Source organism: Embiotoca jacksoni, unplaced genomic scaffold, assembly GCF_022577435.1.
Source record: "Embiotoca jacksoni isolate LCO1_2020_lvr unplaced genomic scaffold, fEmbJac1.0.p SCAF_22, whole genome shotgun sequence".
NCBI lineage: Eukaryota > Metazoa > Chordata > Actinopteri > Embiotocidae > Embiotoca > Embiotoca jacksoni.
Genome location: NW_027185363.1, coordinates 1,445,132 through 1,465,726, shown reverse-complemented (window position 1 = coordinate 1,465,726; position 20,595 = coordinate 1,445,132). Strand labels below are relative to the sequence as shown.

The 20,595-nt window shown below is 40.7% G+C and overlaps 2 protein-coding genes across 2 annotated transcripts; both read left to right on the top strand.

Moving 5' to 3' along the window:
• Positions 1-7,128: 7,128 nt before the first annotated feature.
• Positions 7,129-13,888, top strand: LOC138203232 (cyclic AMP-responsive element-binding protein 3-like protein 3-A). Its single transcript, XM_069157983.1, has 10 exons — positions 7,129-7,149; positions 7,408-7,497; positions 7,860-8,133; positions 9,069-9,199; positions 9,447-9,557; positions 9,787-9,893; positions 11,659-11,727; positions 13,093-13,177; positions 13,517-13,610; positions 13,698-13,888. Exons 1-10 carry the CDS (start codon positions 7,129-7,131, stop codon positions 13,886-13,888), a joined length of 1,173 nt encoding a protein of 390 aa, XP_069014084.1.
• A 3,452-nt stretch (positions 13,889-17,340) lies between these two features.
• On the top strand, positions 17,341-20,360 carry LOC138202826 (relaxin-3 receptor 1-like). Its single transcript, XM_069157113.1, has 3 exons — positions 17,341-17,833; positions 18,398-18,841; positions 18,939-20,360. The coding sequence occupies exons 1-3, from the start codon at positions 17,627-17,629 to the stop codon at positions 19,548-19,550; spliced, it is 1,263 nt and encodes a 420-aa protein (XP_069013214.1). The 5' UTR covers positions 17,341-17,626; the 3' UTR covers positions 19,551-20,360.
• The last annotated feature ends 235 nt before the right edge of the window (positions 20,361-20,595 follow it).

The window sequence follows — 20,595 nt, the reverse complement described above, 5'->3', positions numbered from 1 at the left end:
GTTTGCCTGTTAAAATGCTTTCACTTTTAATGTTATTTGGTTGTATTCGTCCATGTTTTCGTGCTTCACGTTGCCATATGTCTTATTTAAAAGTTATCAGTTAAATGAGAACTACATTTGACAGATTTAGAGTAAAACCCACCCATCTTTGTGTTGGAGACTATGTGGACATAGTCAAGAAAGGACTATCACTTGGAGCACTTTCAATGGTGATTGGTTTGTCTTAAATGAGGAGGGTTAGCAGTTCTCTGTTCCCTCTGAAATATCCAAGGCAGAATTGCTGCTGCTTCTGGACGTTGTAGCAGTCCTCCATCAGCTGAGGGCAGAGCAGGACAAAACATCTCAGGCAGGTAGGGACACTCTGAAATGACATGCCTTGAAAATTGAATGAGGATTTCTAAATGTGTCAGTGCATGTTATGAATGAGCACATACAGACATACATGTCTGTATGTAAAGGACAATGGGATGTTTCCCCAGTGGACTCAGCTCTATACAAGCAGCGAAGAAACACAGCTCTGTACTGGGAGATACATTCTTCAGGGATATACCGTATGCACATGATGGGCCCTCCTGAGAGTGGATGATTTTTTTTGGAGAAGAACCCTTTTGTTTTTTCATTTGTTTTGATGAATAAAGACAAAAAAAAGACAAAGCAAAGATATTTGGAGGACAATATGGTTCATAAAGTTTGACTTATTGTAAGCATGCAATTAATAATCATTCATAAGCATTAGCGTACTTTTTAAATGTGAAAAAAAGAAACATCTGTTACAACTCTCTAAAGTATGCCTCACTAGTGCCGCTGTGTATTTGTCTTTAAAGAGCAGCTGTGCCAAGTAAAATAAATCAAAATTTAAAAAGGAAAAAAATAATAGACTCTGAAAAATTGGTTCATCTACTCAACCTTTTTTCCCCTCCCAACACAAGGGAGTCAAGATATTAAATTTTCTGGCAAGAACCAATAACCAATCTTTTCTGTGCTTATATTTTTCATTTCACGGCAATACCATTGTGCAGTGTGTCACATTTCCACTGGAGCTGACCTACTAAAACAGTGATGCTTGGAGCAGAAGCAGTCTGTTTTCAGGTGTCTGCAGTCACTCAAGGAGATAAACACAGATTACTTCATGTCAAAAATAGTACCTGTTTTACGGCATGACATTGCCCAAAAAAAAAATTCTTCCTATTTTTATACAGCTGGTGTCTTGTTGATGTTGACTGTCACACTGCTGCTTAAGGTGAAAATGCTTTTGTAAACTCCAAAAGGGGAGAAATATGGATTTAGGAAATATGCAGAACTGGCTCATAAATCTAATAGACGAAGAAGATTACCTCACATCTAATTTATAAAAATCAATCAAAACCACAGGATTTGATTTTTGAACTGATTAGAATTTGGTGGTCAAAGTTACCTTACAAAACACGTTTGTGGCCATAATTCAATTAAATTCATCACTGCACTAATTAGGACAACATTTCCAACAAATATTTGATAGGATAAAAAAAAAATTAACTGATGACATTTTATATCCAACAGATTGCCCTTCACTGTGACATCATAATGTTTGGAAAAAACCTTTTCTGGCCATTATTCAATGCTTTAACTCAGGAACAGAAGGGGAAACTGTGACCATATTTCACATTTATGCTATGCTGAATTAGTGACAGTAATCCTGGGTGTCAATCTGGAAACTGTGGGGATTGTATAGATATTCATGGCTTCTTTTCCATGAATATGCAGCAACATTCATATTTGAAGCATTGTCTACTGTCAATCAGCTTTATTGTGAACACATTACGGATTCCTACAAAGTCTTCACTGCATATTTGATATGAGTCTGGAGAGATATGGATGTAAACTGCAACTTAGTTGGTTGGCAGAGGCAGACAACCATAGCAATATCAGTAATATATTTTTTGTCCACCTGCATTTGTGTTTAATCTTTCTTTCCTAATTGCTAAATTTAGGATTTTACAGATCCATAAGTGCACCAAAAATAAGTAGTCAGCATCATTGCGAACAGCAGTGACTTGCTTTCATTTCTCTTATTGGTGTGAAATAGTGGGAATTATCCACAAGCTGCAGGTATAAAATCAGAGTTATCAGTGAGCTCCAGATAAGGGCCATTCAAGACAGATGGTGAAGTGCAAATGTTATATGCTTGGAGCATGCGCTGGGCTTCTCACTTTCTCACCTGTCCTATGGATCTGAAAAAAAAAAAGGTATCTGTGGGATCATTGCAGTAAATGTCACCTTTCTTTGCACACCTGATCTCTTTTCACTTTCCTGAGAACAGTGAAAAGCACTCAACAAAGAATTTTCAACCCGTGTCCTCTCAATTTCATTCCTCCTTGTCAAGAAATGAGATTGTATGAATTGTGTAATCGTTTTTGTGTACTTGAGGTGCACTCATATGTGCTTGTGCAGGTGTAAAACCAACTGAAAGAGAACTGATCAGATTTACTGTGATTTCATGCTATCACTTCTAGAAATATCAGATACAGTGGGTACGGAAAGTATTCAGACCCCTTTAAATTTTTCACTCTTTGTTTCATTGCAGCCATTTGCTAAAATCAAAAAAGTTTATTTTATTTCTCATTAATGTACACTCAGCACCCCATCTTGACAGAAAAAAAACAGAAATGTAGAAATTTTTGCAAATTTATTAAAAAAGAAAAACTGAAATATCACATGGTCATAAGTATTCAGACCCTTTGCTCAGTATTGAGTAGAAGCACCCTTCTGAGCTAGTACAGCCATGAGTCTTCTTGGGAATGATGCAACAAGCTTTTCACACCTGGATTTGGGGATCCTCTGCCATTCTTCCTTGCAGATCCTCTCCAGTTCCGTCAGGTTGGATGGTGAACGTTGGTGGACAGCCATTTTCAGGTCTCTCCAGAGATGCTCAATTGGGTTTAGGTAAGGGCTCTGGCTGGGCCAGTCAAGAATGGTCACAGAGTTGTTCCGAAGCCACTCCTTTGTTATTTTAGCTGTGTGCTTAGGGTCATTGTCTTGTTGGAAGGTGAACCTTCGGCTCAGTCTGAGGTCCAGAGCACTCTGGAAGAGGTTTTCTTCCAGGATATCTCTGTACTTGGTCGCATTCATCTTTCCTTCAATTGCAACCAGTCGTCCTGTCCCTGCAGCTGAAAAACACCCCCATAGCATGATGCTGCCACCACCATGTTTCACTGTTGGGATTGTATTGGGCAGGTGATGAGCAGTGCCTGGTTTTCTCCACACATACCGCTTAGAATTAACGCCAAAAAGTTCAATCTTGGTCTCATCAGACCAGAGAATCTTATTTCTCATAGTCTGGGAGTCCTTCATGTGTTTTTTGGCAAACTTTATGCGGGCTTTCATATGTCTTGCACTGAGGAGAGGCTTCCGTCGGGCCACTCTGCCATAAATCCCCGACTGGTGGAGGGCTGCAGTGATAGTTGACTTTGTGGAACTTTCTCCCATCTCCCTACTGCATCTCTGGAGCTCAGCCACAGTGATCTTTGGGTTCTTCTTTACCTCTCTCACCAAGGCTCTTCTCCCACGATTGCTCAGTTTGGCTGGACGGCCAGGTCTAGGAAGAGTTCTGGTCGTCCCAAACTTCTTCCATTTAAGGATTATGGAGGCCACTGTGCTCTTGGGAACCTTGAGTGCTGCAGAAATTATTTTGTAACCTTGGCCAGATCTGTGCCTTGCCACAATTCTGTCTCTGAGCTCCTTGGACAGTTCCTTCGACCTCATGATTCTCATTTGCTCTGACATGCACTGTGAGCTGTAAGGTCTTATATAGACAGGTGTGTGCCTTTCCTAATCAAGTCCAATTAGTTTAATTAAACACAGCTGGACTCCAATGAAGGAGTAGAACCATCTCAAGGAGGATCAGAAGAAATGGACAGCATGTGAGTTAAATATGAGTGTCACAGCAAAGGGTCTGAATACTTATGACCATGTGATATTTCAGTTTTTCTTTTTTAATAAATTTGCACAAATTTCTATATTTCTGTTTTTTTCTGTCAAGATGGGGTGCTGAGTGTACATTAATGAGAAATAAAATGAACTTTTTTGATTTTAGCAAATGGCTGCAATGAAACAAAGAGTGAAAAATTTAAAGGGGTCTGAATACTTTCCGTACCCACTGTATATGTCCTTGCCCTTATTTCTAAACACAACCATGATGTAACTCTTCATGACTGTCTCTAATACACATCCAAATGGACATGGCAAAAAGGATTTACGGTGTGATATCATATGCGGTGAACAGCAATTCAATTTACAGAGCTGCAACATATTCTTTGTATCCAGAGATGTGCTTCAAATATCCTGGTTGCATAACATCTGCATGTACTTTGAAACTGTCTTATCTCCAGTTAGAACAACAATAAAGATAGCAGAGCAATTAGGCGTATTACAGTACTGATAATACTGGATTCTCTGTCTTAGATAGGTAGCATTTAAGGCAACAAATACACTTAAGAGGCAAGTGCTAGTAAGACTGAAGCACAGTGAACCCATTAGGTTTAAACAGGGGCTAACTGTATGCTTTATTTGTTTTATAAAATAGCAATGAATCTAGCAGATTTGGTCAAGGATATATCAGCCAAACCGTAACTGTCACGGGCTCCTCAGAAATTTAAATTACTTGAAACTTTTTCTGACTTCATGTATGTAAGACTTTTTGAAGATTATACATTTTTGATTTGTATTTTAACTCTGAAAGGCTTAGACAATTTCATGTACTGTATGTTTCCACTAAATGCTGAAGTCGAAGCCTTCAGACTAGCTTCAGAGAATTTGATTTATTCACATTACATGACACCCCTGACACACAATCAGAAAAGATGAGAGAGAATTGGGGCCTTCCGATTTCTATATTTCATATAGAAAATGATCTCAGCCATGCACGATGTAAACCCCAAGATTGAATCTGACCATGTTATTTTTGTGGTATTAAAGGTTAATTTTCCTTTCTCCCCTAGATTCATGTCCCTCCCAAGTTTGAAACTTTTGAACAGTTTAGTAAGAACGACAATGTCCCAAAGAAACCAAACTTTAAAAAAGAAAATATATCACGTCTCTGTCTACTTTTCACTGTCTGATGCAGGTAAAAATGTCAAAAGTAGAGAAAAGAAAATGGCTTTCAATTATTTGAGCTATCAGGCTGAGTCTCTTTCCTCAGGGGTATAACAATGCTTTGAAGGTGAGGCAGTTGTGTTGATCATATTCATGAAAGAAACTAGAGAACAGACTGTTGATTCTACTTTTTCTGAACTGCAGAGGAGTGTAATAGCTCTGCTACTGAAAGAATCTCTTCCCCACTGTGATAATAGTGAGATACATCTCTGCAAGTGTGCATGTTCCTTGTGTTACTGTTCGGAGAACACATTACGTAATATCTTCCACTTTATGGTGTGTATATTTTGAAATAGCACGAAACAGATGCGCCTAATTATGGCAGTAAAGATAAGAAACAGGGAGGCGCAGTAAGATCGTTCTGCTATAAAGAAGTAAAAAAAACAATTTTGTTTTTCATTGTTCAGCTTTTTAACTAGAAAATAAGTGAAAATAAGAGATGTACTTCAGAGTGAGTTTAAAAGGTCTGACAGACTCACCATCAGGCTTGACTGACTGGATAGTTTTTTTGCTTGTGTCCCTTTACCTTGGCATAGTTATAAGTAAGTAAACATTTACAATGTAGGACAAAGAAGGACCAGGCACCCCTTCTGCTCTTCACATCATCACCAGCAATGCCAATAAGGAAAATAGTCTTCTTAGTGCCAAATCCCTCCACACCAATTAGACCTGAAACACTTATTCCCATAATTAGCATGCTGAACTTTTAATAAAATTCAAGGTATTAGATCAGTCATCAGAAGTTCAATGTCATGAAAAATACTAAACTCCCGTTTATGGTCACTTGGTAGAAATATGTTGGCAATGATTAACGCTTAACTGTAAAACATTGTCCAGCATCTTGATACTCTACCAAAGAACATTCCTAAAAATGTTTTAAGCTGTTTGTTGAAAAATCTTTTTCAGAGTCAATCGCTGTCCATCATCAACATTTTTTTGAAGCCTTGAAAACTGCAATTATTGATCCTCCTAAAAGTGTGATTACTAATTACCAAATCACCTTTCTAAGGAATAAATTGAGAAAATTGTCCATCAACAATACCTCAAATGTTTACTACTAAAACTTGTAAGTAATAATCTGTATTTCAGCTAAATACAGGCTGTGATAACTGTCTATGGCTCAAAAGAAGAAAGTTGACTCAAAGTGACCCAAAGTTAGACAACTTTCTATCTCTGATACAGTCTGAAATCTTGTGACTTTTCAGTAGAAAAGTCTACATTCTGTCTTAAAAACATGACAAGAATCAGAAGATGCATGTCCAGGGCAGGACTCAGAGCAACAAAGTATTTTTTGTCTCATTAAGAATATTGATTAATAAGAATATTGCAAGTCAGAGCAGGTCTCTGCACTGATTTCTGAGTCAAACAACTGAGTTTGAAGTACTGTGACAAGTTTATGAATCTATCAATAAATTAAAACAAAATCACATTTCCCACTGACTTTACTAAACCTCTCTGCCTTAAATAATCAGTAAATTTAGGTAAAACCCCCTTTTGTTCTGCACCTCCTTTGATTCTTAGTGATAAGTGCAAAGAGTAACACAGATTTTTTTTGTTGGGTTCAGCCAAAAATCATTTTAAATTAAATTAAAGTCCTATTAAAGTCTTAAAAATCTAGCTATAAATTAAGCCTGTCCAACAAAAAATGAATGTGAAAGCACATAACAAATAAATACTGTCTTATCATGATGGCATCAAAGGTCACTCTCTGGGCTACCTATGACTAACGTCAACTAATGAATAATGAATTTATTGGTGAGTCTGCCTTTTGTGCCAATTGGCTCTCTCAGCTGTCTTCTAAGCACTGATTGGACAATGATTAGCTGGGTTGGGGAAAAGCTGTTGTCTAATATGGTATTTCAACTTTGTCCCTTGAAACAGACTCAGGCACTTCTCCTAGACACTGAGGCCACAGAGGAAGATATTGATCCGGTTGTGTGCTGTTTTTTTGCTGGATAATTTAATTAAAATTTCATCAGCTGCTTGTCTGGCGGAATTATGACGCTGACTACAGACAAGGTAAGATCATCAAGTGCAAGTATTGCTTTTTGTGTAAGAATTATTCAAAATGAATGGGCTTAAAGAAAACTTTTTGTTAAAGTAGGCAAAAGTGGATGTGATTGATTTAATTTAATTGATTTGATTAATGATTTGAAGTATGACCTTGAGCAACTCAAGTTTTCAACTCTCCTACTGAAGATAATATAATATTTAAGACCAAGCAGAGAGTTGGAAAATTAGCTTCTCAATTTTTAAAACTATTACTCCTTGTTTCAGGTGCTAGGTGGGATGGATGTCGTTGACCTTCTGCTCAGAAACACAGATGAACCAAACAGCAACCAACAGTGGACTGTCACAATTAATGATGTACGTAAACTGGTTGTTGTGCACAGTTTGCTCTGAGACTGAGTTACTCAGGGGACAGAATAATCACAACCACAAATATATTGAATCTCATTACACTATGTGGGAACTGTATTCTGAGGTGGGTTTATGCATGACTGAGCTCAATCTAGTTTGTATAGGATCTAATTTGCAGTTTGATTCTATATTCTGCTATATGATTGCAAGTGTGGCAGACGGCAATGAGCTCAAGGAATTGAAAGCCTGCAGTGTGTTTATGTTCATTTCTGTGCTTGTGTGTGGGAATCCAATGATCTGATTAAGTCTGTGAATCTGGAAGTGATGGTGTCAAGCAATGATGTATACATAACCGTCCTTCTCTTTAGACCCTTAGCCCCGAGAGAAGTGGTGCTGATGACTTCTTGGAAGCCCTGCTGCATGGGAGCGACTCCTCCTCTGTGCCGGCGTCCCCCCTGTGGTCACACAGCACCACTGACACTAGCATCAACGAGGACCCCCTGACAGATCCCACAGACAGCCCTCATCCAATCTCTGGCACAGCTTTTCCAGCCTTTGACATGCAGGCTTTCCCTCAGCCTCCATCTCTGGAGAACCAGCTGCCAGCTAATGAAAAAATGTCTGATGTTTCCATTGATCTGGGTAAGACTAGATTTAAGTAGGAAAGTGGTAAAATATGTATTTTATGTTTGCAAGAAGCATCTGCAAAACTGAGTGAGCTGTAAAGTAGATTATTTCAATCATAAGAACAAATATCAAGATAATAAACGAGAGGAGTGAGGTGAACCAGAGCACTGGAGAGCCAGATAAAAAAGACACATGCTTTCTGTTGTGGGGTAATGAGGGCTATTGACTGAGCCTCAGATAGTATGTCCTTTCAAAGAACAAATTATTTGGTTGTCCCATTTCTAAACATTTGTAAGGAAAAAAGATTTTGATATTGTCATTCATTACGTGATGAAATTGTCTCTTTTGTATAACGGTCCTTTTCCCTGGTGCTGATACTTGACTCCCTCGAGCCAAAAATACTTCAAAATTGACAGAGTAAACACAACACAAAAGATTTTCCACAGAGAAATATGTTACATACTGGGCTGTACAATCGTGTTGGGCAAAGGCGGATAGGTTGTTCCAACTATCTTGGAGAACTTGCTGCAGTTCTTCCATGGATTTAGTCCGTCTCATTGTCTTATGTTTTTCTTGTAACCCCAGAGTGACTCTATGAGGTTGTGATCTGGGCTCTGTAGGAGCCACATCATCTCCTGCAGGACTCCTTGTTCTTGTTTTTCAGGGTAGTTATCTAAGACTATGCCTGTATTTTTGCAGTTGTTGTTGTCATGCTGCAGAATGAATCTGGGGCCAATCAGATACCTCTCTGATAGTACCGCATGATGGTTAAGAATCTAAACGTCTCAAATCTAAAAACCCTTTTGCACAGCACTGTTTGTTTATCAAGCATTCTGTAAAGCACAGAAGGATGCAGAATCATCCTGGCAGCTTTTGTTTAAATTGCAAATAGAGCCAATTTTGTGAATCATCACCTGCTGGTTTACTGCTTGTTCTGGTTCAATATGTAGGCTGGGAGTCAGGTGGTCTCCACGAGGAGTTTGGAATTGCGTACTACCTCAATACAAACCAAAAAACCCTGCTACCTTCCAGCCATACTCTCACAGTGAAGGACCTGCTGTTATCCAACCTGAGACAGAACGTAAGTAGAGTTTTGTCAAGCTTTCTGACCAATGGCAGGTTTGAATAAAAGAATTCACTCCCAGTGTAATAAATAAATATGATCTGAACTAACTGTTCGGTCCATTGATTTTCTGTAGAATTTGAAACCAAAGTCTGGTCACCTCTCCTGCTCTAAAAAAACAGACAGTCCTCTTTGCACCAAATAAACTGTCCTTGCTCGTCAGCATCGCTCCATAATCGGAACATTCTGTCCATCTGGCTCACAGGCCCAACGAATCCCCCAGCATTCCCTGCAGGAGCTTGTACTTAATGAGGATGAGAAGAAGCTTCTGGTGAAAGAAGGCGTAAACTTGCCCGGCAAACTGCCCCTGTCCAAGGTACATGAGCAAGACATGCACATATGTAGGGCAGATGTCTCCACACGCACATGCACCATACACATCCACTAACACACTCATGCACGCCTCTGAATCTAAATCTGTATCCCCAGTTACACGTCCCCTGCCAGTTTTGCCTCTCTTCTCAACCCTGTTTCATCTCACTTACCCTTTTCTTCTTCATTCTGTTTTGTCCCTATCCTCCCTTGTGTTTCATCTCCCTGACAAGATTGAAGAGAGGGTTTTGAAGAAGATCCGGCGGAAAATCCGCAACAAGCGCTCGGCTCAAGAAAGTCGGAAGAAGAAGAGGCAGTATGTTGATAGTCTGGAAGGAAGGTAGGAGCCAGCAGCACTCAACCATCCTCACTCACAACGACATTATCTCTACACACCTTGGCCTTAGTAAATTACATTTTTATCTGCAGTAATTTGTTTGTGCTCTGAAACACTGTTTGGCCATAGACTTAATTAAATGTACCAAACAGACGCAGGCTAGAAAGGGAACTTTTGGAAAAAGATTCTATTTTGCTATTTTAAATAATCATTGTTAAAGTTAATGAGTTTATGGAAGCACTTTAATGTGTTGAAACCTGGAATTTATACCAAATTCACTGAATACCATTGGTTTGTTTTGAATTGCAAGACAAAGAACTGAATGGCGGTGACTGTAATGGCTGACCAAACAAAGAAAGACCGGATACTCACAAAAAAAGTAGACAGATTTGCGAGAGCTGCACATAAAATATACTCATCTGGAATTCTGTGACAAAACACGACAGAAACAACAGACAGCTGTTCAATATCTGGACAATATCAACACACAGCTCTACAAAAGAACTGTCAAAAAGGGGGATCATAACTTATGACTAAAGCTGCTCTGCACACCACCAAAAACTCCAGAGAAACAAACTGAGGATGCTTAAATCACTGGGGTCAGTTGTATGAAAGCAAAAATGGCACAACAGAGCAGCTAAACTGCTCTGTGCTGCAGCTGGGAGAGAGATCAAGCAGAAGCTTAAGATGATGCAGCCTCTTACAATATGAGGCGCAGGAGAATGTGCCAAGACGGAGCTCATTGCCGTCTTCCTCCTTCTTCTCTACCTCCATGCTGTGCAGAATGAGCCCAGCCACCCTTTTGTTGCCAAATTTGTGGTTTCTGCCAGCCTCCCACACGTTGGCTGTTCCAACCCATCGAACCTCCACAAACAAGGCGGCGTGGTAAAGCATGAAGTTGGATTCATTAAAATCTTCTCAAAAAGGCCAGCGCAGCATTGTCGCAAAAGCTGTTTGTTTTGTCATACTCCTCCAGGCTTATTATTCATCAGCCTCCCCAGGGGATTTGTAGGGTTTTTAGATCTGATGCGGAGCTTCAGATTGTTTGGACTCTCATAAAACCACCCATTATTGAGCCATCTCAGATAGATGGGAATATATTGAGGTGCTGTGGAGCACAAGTGCAGCAAGCAGAATAAGGTGATTGGAGTTTGGTGTTTAAAGACGGACAAACATCAATGCAGTTTAATTTTTGATAATATTTCAAATCTGTTAACAATTTTGTTTGTCTTGACTTTTTGTCAAAAAGGAACACGAAATTGATTGAACTTACAGCAAGGCCTTAAAATCACAAAGCAATCGTTTTTGTGTCTGCTCATACTTCTCTAAAATCCCTAATAGGAGTTTTGTAGTGTGCTATCGACAGCTCATTAAAGCTTGAGCTCTGTTGGGTCTGGATAATAAATGTTTCACAATGCCGTGAGATTGTCACTTCCATTGAGCAGAGTCAGCCTTTGCTGGTAATTAAACCAGAAGCAAACGGAGCGTATCAACAGGGTGTCATTATCAGTGGAGGGTCATAATGGTGGGTGACTCACAATGACTAAAAGAAACGAGAGAGACAGCAGAAGAAGAAGGAGGGGGCTGGGATGGAGTCCCAGCATGACAGAATGGGGCGCGAGATAACATACAGCAGACGGATATTGGCAGAGAGGGAGAGAAAGAGAGGAGGCAATGAAACATCATAACACAATATTGTTTGATGCCCTTCCTTCCAAATTTTATCTGTACTTCCCCTCCAACGCTTGTTCTCTGTCTATTTCTGTAGGATGTCTGCATGCAGTGCCCACAACCTCGAGCTGCAGAGAAAGATCCAGCAGATGGAGGAGACCAACAAGTGAGTCCCCAAATGAGCCAACAAGGGCTGCAACTTGTGATCATTATCATCAGTTGATTGATCTGTTTTTTACTTGTGAAAAATGCCCATCACAAATTCCCAAAACCAAAGGCTACACTCCAGAAGTGACATGTATAAAACTGTTACTTATTGTACTTTCAAACTGGATGCTTTCATTTTTAATATTACAAGAGGGTTGTATTTTGCAAAAGTAATAGACAACATTGGCTAAATTTGTTGGAATGTAAATACCCACAAATGCAGCGATGCTGATGAGCAAGTTCAGGCAGTCAATTCGAGCTGCACCACTCTACACCATGTAACAGGTCTCATACTCCATAATCATCTAACATACACACCCTCCCAATTCTGTGGTCTTTTTAAACTCCAGAATTTACCCTGTCTCCACTCTCTCCTGCCTGTCAACGACACTGCTGCTTCGCGTCAATACTGCCGCCTGTACTTTCAGCCTCTCCACCACCCCAACATCCACCTGCGAAAAGAAAAACTAGATAACACATCTTTACATTGCGAGAATCCCTGTAACTACAGCCTCGTGCACACTGCTTTGAGATATTGCATGGATAATCTTGACAGAGTGCCTAGACGTGGTGGCTAAGGTATGATTGGATGGTTACTATTAGAGGGAGGGACTTTAGTAAATGGTCAGTTCAGCACTCAAACCAACTGTTTGACACCACAAATTCAGATCAGCTTCAGATTTCAGTTATGTTTGTTTACTGTGTTTGAGATGTGGGCATAATCTTAAATACAAACAATAAACCCAAACAAATCCCCCTCTAAAATCGTGCCATGACTATTTTGTCAAGGTTTTCTTTTTTATTTGCCCATTCGTCTCTGCCTTAAATCTGCTAGGCTTTGGCTAAATTGTTCGTGTGCATCATGTCTGCTTCTCTATTTTGTCCCTTTGTTATGAGTTAAATTGTCAGTCAGTTGTTTTGGGGATTTTGTGTACTGATATGGCCTCAGCCCCTCCCTCGCTGACAACCTGGCTTAGAAAACGTTCTACTTGTTGAAAATCCAGACAGACGAACGTCTTACCAGAATACAAACCACATCCAATTTTAAACTTTCACACAGCGTTTCCCGACTTTGCTTCACCTTCATTATGTCATCTCATTGTGTTGCTTTCTGCCTGACGCTGGCAGAGAGCTGCGGTGAATTGATGCAAAATGAGGGAAGAAGACAGATACTTTCACATTCATTATGATTATCACTTTTTTAAAAAATTTTTTAGTTGCCACTGATCACAGATGCTCAAAAATAAGAAGCCAGTATTTCATTTATGGCCCCATGTATGTGAAACTTTTACACAATCTCTCTCATCTTGTATTTGTATTGAAGTGCTCTGCTGGAGCAGCTAGGCCGGCTACAGGCGCTCCTTCCCAACAGCTCCCGCAAAAAAACACACAGAGGAACCTGCATCCTGGTGAGATATAGTATAACACAACATTACATTGAGAATTTGAAACACAGCACAATAATATATGCAGATGCAATAGATGTAGAATAGACACTACAGTTCTTAATTACATCATTAAAAACCCCAGCCTGTGTTCCTACTACTACGACTGCTGCTGTGTTCATCTTTCAGATTTGAATGGAGTAAAACATTTGTGTAGCACCTACACTCGTCTTTTGCGCAAAATGTTATGTAGGTTATGCATAATACCTGCCTTTCTTCTCGTTCTTGTTTTTCCTGTCATTATAATCCCTGTTTTTTGTACTTGGCCTCTTTTTTGGTCCTGTTGTCTGTATTTATGTCCAGGTTTTGCTGCTTTCATTCTCTCTGCTCATTTCCTCAAATCTTCAGCCAGACCCTTCCAGCCAACTCAGCCAGGCAGAGTACACAGAGACCAAAGGTCTGTAGAAATGCATGTTCAAACACACTTCCTTTTCCCCCTCACAAACACACACTCACTCCTCTCCGCTGCATCTCTGCTTCACAGTGTCTTCCCGCTCCCTGCAATCGGTAGATGAAGTACGAGATGTACCTCCTCCTCTTCCTCTCCTCTACATCTCTAGTGGCTTTGAAGCCCTGCGCAGCCTGACAGAGAAGCTCTGGCCCTGGACAGATTTCCCCATGGGAGCTGTCCCCTCCTCTCACCTCCAGGATCACAGGCACCAGGACAATCACTGATCTCCCCAGACAAGAAAGATGTAGCAAAGGAGTGCAGGCTTGCTTGCAAGTACAGCATCTGAATGAACAGTTTAATTGCTTTTCAGCATCTGTCTCTCTCTGCAGAGAGTGAAGTGTTGTGGGAGCCCTCCAACAACAAACATTCAGTTAAAAGATGTGAAATCTACACTCTCAAGCCGGGGATGTTGAGAATGTTATCCACACACATTTGGGGGAAAAAAAGCCTCTAGCGTCTGGTGGATCATATATTGCTTGTATTGCTGATGTATTATTTAGGCATGTATGATCTGTAAAACAATGTAAATATATATTTTCACTGCTGTATTTAATCATTTACTTTAAATGTATATTTTGAAAAACGAGGACAAGGATTTAAGGTGCATTTTGTAAGAGGTCAGTGAGATTCTGACAAAGCCCAAGAGATATAAAGTTTTCTCCAGTGAATTTTGGAAGCACCTGGAAGTTTTGTTTTTAATTTCAGTGAAGCCATATATTGTGTATGTCTTGCTAAATTACTTCTCACTTTAGAGGATTAATTTAACCAGTACCAATCTCTGTCCATATTAACCAGTACATGATCTAGAATGAGCCAAAGAATAAGGGCAGCATTGAGGTCACATGATTTATTTTTGTAGCCCTTGCTCACTGTTAAATGTCAGTTGAAGGCAGTCCCACAAGACTTTCTGCATACTATGTGTTAAAATTTTTACTGGCATATGGGTCAATTTTTGCAGTCAGAGCTGTGAGCCAATGAGGACAACACGGTCATTTCCTTGATCATATTTTGGGAAATTTGGGGGAGTCACAGCCTAATGGAAAAAAGAGTGGAGTTCACATTCTGTAGTCACACACACATTGCACATCTGTTGGGTTAGAAGAAGCTGATGATGAGATATTTCAGATTGAATTCAATCTAATCCTCACTCTGTGATCATACTTGCATAAAACATAATTTCAAATGAGGGGAAAATACGAAGGCAGTACATTAACAAATAGAATACACCTTTAGCAGTGGCAGTGGTCACCACTTTGGTCCATGAAATACCTCAATATTAACTGGAAATTATACAATCTTTTGTGGTGCCCAAAGGTTAAATCCTAATAACTTTGGTGATCTACTAACTTTTGCTGTGGTTTATATTTTTAGGTCAGAACATGACATAACATGAAATATTAGGACAGTAATTGGATGGATTGCCATTCATAGGAATTTTGCTACACACACTCTTCTGGTCCACTGAGGAATGAAGTGTAATACTTTGGTTCCTCTGAACTTTCATCCAGTGCCACCCCCAGTCAAATTATCCTGCTTTATAATCTGTAAACCTTATGCCATTCCCATTACCGTCAGCTGTAGTTTGTCAACATCATGCACTAACATTACATCAGCATGTTAGCACGACACCATTAGCATTTAGCTCAAAGCTGTGCCAATAAACCTCACAGACCTGGTAGCACTCTTTCAGTTTGGCTGGTGTTCGTGGCTTTGTTTTTTTCTGAGGTAGATAGTGTTGTGCTGGGTGATCTGGATATGCGACATCAGTGTTTCATAAGTCATGACTGTTTTTGATTTAACAATCCGCTGTGAAAGCTCTTCTTTAAGCTGATAACTGAGACGGTGGACACAACTTTTTTTTTTAAAAAAAGAATGATTTCAACAAACCTGAAATTTTTTTTAAGTCATGCTCCACACTGGCCAAGAGTTAGAAATGAATTATTGATCAGACAGCTTCAGGTGTGTTGTGGTGTAGTGATAAGGAGTATTACATGAAGGCAGAAATTCAATCAGAATAATAATCATTTCAGAGATGAGCAGAGGTGCTGCTACCTGAGGGTGGAGAGAGGTCAGAGGAGGGAAAGATAATTAAATTCTATCATTTTCCAGGGTTAATTTTGCTATTTGGGGTGTCATGAACATGTGAGGGGAGTGTTAGCAGAACATTCAATCCTGTAAGTACAAGTCAGGCACTTAGACATATTGGTGCCTTTGTGATGAAAAACATTAAAATGGATAATAGGGGGGTTTGCTTTAAAAAAAAAAAAAAGTCAAGAGGTTTATTTTAATTTATTTATAAGGACACAGTACTGCTGATGGGATCTCAACCTTTCACTGCTGTTATATTTTATGCATTGCAGCAATGAGGCTGCCTTTCAGAGTGTGAATCAAAACGATTCTCTCTGTATGCTTTATACATACAAATATTAACTTCAGCTTTATTTACACTCATTCAGACTAAAGATGAAACAAGGGAAAAATAAGCATTCAATGTCAGTATATGTCCCTGTATCTATGTTTTAAAGTCCTGCCTTTAAACATCAGGGGAGATTCAGGTCAGATTCAGGTCAGACTTCAACCGTATTTTTGTCCATTTCAATATTGAGTAAACATTAAAGGGAAAAAAAGGAACTGTCGGCAAATTTTTGCTACTTTTTGAATCTGTGCTTGACTGCAAAGAAATAATAGTAATAAAAAACATGTGTACGATTTTTTTTTTTTTTTCTCCACCTGTCTTGATAATAGATCAAGACAAGGATCACTTACTGGACATCACTTGGTGCAAAGTAGTTCTGGTGTGAAGATGTTGAAGACACTGCTGTTGGACAAATGCTGACCTGCGAAGCTGCTTGAGAAAATAACTTAAAATGATATTTTTCTAGCCTCCGTCTCTCTCTTCTTTTCTCTCTAATACTCACACAGTAGATCACGGTGACGCACGGTGAATATCCACAGTGATCTATAACAAATGTCAATCAAAAATGCAGACATACGTTGCTCTCTCTCTTCTGTGGCTCCTTCAAAGACTGAAAGCTGTCTCAAGTCTAATTTCTGATTCCTCTGATGTGCGTCATTTCAGACATACATGAAACAAACCCCAGTAGGCATGGGAACCTTTCTGAAAATACCATCCTCTATAATTTATCTTTACATCATATTGAAGGAGATATTTGGACATAACATTGAAGAGGCCGATTGGCTGGTTCCATCAAAGAGTGAAAAAAAAAGGACAAACAATAAAGTTATACCATGAAATTATCAATACAACACACGAGCTATCTAAACATCTATCCACCCGAGAGAGAAGTCAATTCAGCAAACTATAAATATTTTGCAGCGCCTCAGACTGCTCAATTATTTAACAAACCGTAAGGCCTTCTCTCTGTGTTTACCCATGGCTCACCAAGAAATAACCCATTAAAGTATTTCATTGTATCTTTTAAAGGACACAGACCAGGTGTCCAAGCTTCACCTGAGGTTAAAATCTAAGAACTTTGTCATCGAAGCTTCATACCTGCCGAGAAGCTGCTGTAATAACGGGAGTCATGTAGTGAGACGAGATGGACAGAAACGTCCCTGTGTGCGCCCACGGTGCGCCATCAAGCGGTGGGAAGAGAGCCGAGCGAGTATAAAAGCCTCCAGTCTCAGGATGCAGTCAGCTTCACCGAAAGAGGAGGCAGCTGATCGGGTCAGACCGCAGGCTGATCACGCAAAAGTAGGCTGATCAGCTCTTTTTATTTTATATATTTACAAAATCCGCTTGGAAAAACAATGACATTAGAGAATAGATGTGGTATGCAGCTCTGATCTCTGGCAGAGACTTCGAACAGTAAACCCAGGACTCAGATGATGGGGAGTTTTGAATCCACGCACCCGCAGTCTGGACGTTAACCTGGCAGAAGAAGGGGAACTCGAGAAGTTGATTTACAAAGTGACTCCTCGCCTTTTACCTCTGCGGGATCATGCAGAGCAACAGCAGCTCCTCCGGACCCCTGAGCGCTCTGAGCGTGTGCGGAGGAGAAGATGATGAGCACGAAATCTCTGAACTGGTCAGCCCCACAGGAGCGGCGTCCAACCTGCCAGCCTTTAACCTGTCACTGAACTGCTGGCTTCACATCCTCTCTAAAGAGTCCTCTCTGGACCCGCACGGAGACAGCGCTAACCTGGCTGTAGGTTTAACTACCTTCTTTTAAAAATCCAGCTGGATCCAATGACTAAATGATTCATGCAACAGTGTACTAAATGTGCATAAATCATGTCAACATTTGCTGGAAGGAAGTGATTGGAGGTGTTCTTACTCCTTCATTTTACTTAGTGTGCACTTTTGTGACCATTTAAACACCAGAAACTAGGCTACAAGATAAATAAGCTGTTGTTAGGCACTCGGAAATATATTGATACAGTATTGCTATTGTGAGACTAGATTTTGGATATGGTAATATCATGTTATGGCGTCGTTGTTGTCTCCTGATTTTGAAGGCAGCATTACAATAAAGTCATTTTCTGAACTTAGACTGTTTTAGCTGATCTATTATTTGCTTTTACTCCTTCAGACATTATATTGACATTACTGCTAATTATCTATCAAAAATCTTAATGTGTAAATATTTAGTTTCAGCCCCAACGGTCCTTACAGTATTGACGCAACATAAATATGGAGATATTTGGTCAAACACATCAGGATATTTGATTTTGTCCATGTCGCTCATCCCTTGCCACTGTGTGTTCGACAGGTGCGAGTTCTCATCGCCCTGGTCTACCTGGTGGTGTGTGTCCTGGGGCTTGTGGGAAACCTCCTGGCACTCTTCCTGCTTCACTCCCGCCGCCGCGGTAACCACCAATCTTCCATCGACTGTTTTGTGATGAGCCTGGCGCTGACAGACCTCCAGTTCGTCCTCACCTTGCCCTTCTGGGCCGTGGACACGGTGCTGGACTTCCGCTGGCCCTTCGGCCGAGTCATGTGTAAAATCGTGAGCTCGGTCACCATCATGAACATGTACGCCAGCGTCTTCTTTCTCACTGCCATGAGTGTGACCCGTTACCACTCCCTGATTACCGCGTTGAAGATGGACAGCCCAAGGATTGCCACCACCCAGGCCAAGTGGGCCAGTTTGGCCATATGGGTGGTGTCACTGGTGGCTACGCTGCCTCATGCTTTCTACTCCACCACAATCCAGGTTTGTTGAGAATCGAGCGAGCCCCAATCCTGATTTACTTTCCTTAAAGTACATGCCTTCTGTTTTGGGTGACCATCCTCTGATGTTGTGTTCACAGGTCTCTACAGACGACGAGCTGTGCTTGGTTCGGTTCTCTGACTCCGACTCGGGTCACTGGGATCCCCAAGTCCTGCTTGGACTCTATCAAACACAGAAGGTCCTTCTGGGATTTGTAGTTCCCTTGATTGTCATCTCTGTGTGCTACCTCCTCCTGCTGAGGTTCATCCTGAGCCGGCGCATTGTCGGCAGCGCGGTAAGTGGGAGCGTCTCAGAGAGGTCGGAGTGTGAGAGAGGACGCCACCGCCGCCGCTCCAAGGTCACCCGCTCGGTCACCATTGTAGTTCTGTCCTTTTTCCTCTGCTGGTTGCCCAACCAGGCGCTCACGCTGTGGGGGGTGCTGATCAAATTTGACTTGGTGCCCTTCAATAAAGCCTTCTACAACGCCCAGGCCTATGCCTTCCCCCTGACTGTGTGTCTAGCTCATGCTAACAGCTGTCTGAACCCAGTACTCTATTGCTTGATCCGAAAAGAGTACAGAGTTGGGCTGAAGGAGCTCCTGCTGAGAATTTCTCATGCCGTTCAAAACGTTCTCACTCTGGCTCTGAGAGGGAGGAGAGTGGAGGAGGCACCACCCAGCATGGTTATGATACACAAAGACATCACTGTGTGATTTATTCGATAAAAAAAGAAAAGTTGGACATTTTGGAAAATACAATTTCTTTCAAAAGCTTTACAGGTGCTCCACGTTTGATTTTTTTTTTTGTTACCTGTGGACCGAATCAGGCAAGCTGTTTCCCCGTTTCCAGTCTTTGTGCTAAACTAAGCTACCTGACTAATGGTTGTTCATATTTATCATAAAAACAGAGTGGTTTCAGTCTTCTCATGCAACTCAGCATAACTTTATGTGCCATATTTAATTTGTGGCCACTTTATAGCCCCCTCGCACTGTCTGAAATCTATGTCCCCCTTCGGTCACACTTCAGTAGACTCGCTTGCTGCAGACACACCTGAGCAGCTATGTTTCAGCTTAATTCTACACTTTTGCAGAAAACTCGTGATCTCCCGGCTGAATTTCAAGTACATTATTGAAAATGATCAAACCCTCCAATCAGTCGACTCGGACTTGATCGAGCTGATTTTTATTTCACATAATCGAGCAAATTACAATGTGATATTTGAACAGCTGACCTATGAAGGGATTTTTGGGCTTTGTCTCTCAAACACCCACACATGCAATCATGAGGACCTTAAGAGTTACATTTTCATTTGGATTAATGTGTTAAACATTTCTTTGTGTTATTAACTCAATCAGAAGGCTGAAATCTGCCGCGTTACCCCCTCACATGCAATGAAGCCTCACTGACGGACATTTGCCATTGAAACTGCTTGAAACTGTCAGCCATTTCCTCTGTCTGCTTTGCTGTACCGCTGTGAATCGTTTTGTGACTACACGTATGTTCTGTGACATTAAATAAAAGGAGAGGACAAAAGAGTTTTGTGACGTCTCGGGAAAATTAATCTCCCCTGCAGTCACAACATCAAGAAGACGAGAGAAGATGTGGCAGCTGCACAAAAGCTGTTCCACGTTTTTGCCCTTTTGCAACCTTTAAATTTTGAACATGGATAACCATCTTCAGCCCCCCACAAATAGTTCCTGACATACAAATACCACACGCACTCCACCACGGTTCCTCCATTGTGTGCCACTGTGGTCG

Bases quoted from the DNA above. Each gene is read 5' to 3' on its own strand.
- LOC138202826 (XM_069157113.1), top strand. From the start codon at position 17,627: ATGCAGAGCAACAGCAGCTCCTCCGGACCCCTGAGCGCTCTGAGCGTG. The intron at 17,834-18,397 runs GTAGGTTTAACT...TGTGTTCGACAG, and splicing joins GAGACAGCGCTAACCTGGCT to GTGCGAGTTCTCATCGCCCT. The intron at 18,842-18,938 runs GTTTGTTGAGAA...TTGTGTTCACAG, and splicing joins TCTACTCCACCACAATCCAG to GTCTCTACAGACGACGAGCT.
- LOC138203232 (XM_069157983.1), top strand. From the start codon at position 7,129: ATGACGCTGACTACAGACAAG. The intron at 11,728-13,092 runs GTGAGTCCCCAA...TTTGTATTGAAG, and splicing joins CAGATGGAGGAGACCAACAA to TGCTCTGCTGGAGCAGCTAG. The intron at 13,178-13,516 runs GTGAGATATAGT...ATTTATGTCCAG, and splicing joins ACAGAGGAACCTGCATCCTG to GTTTTGCTGCTTTCATTCTC.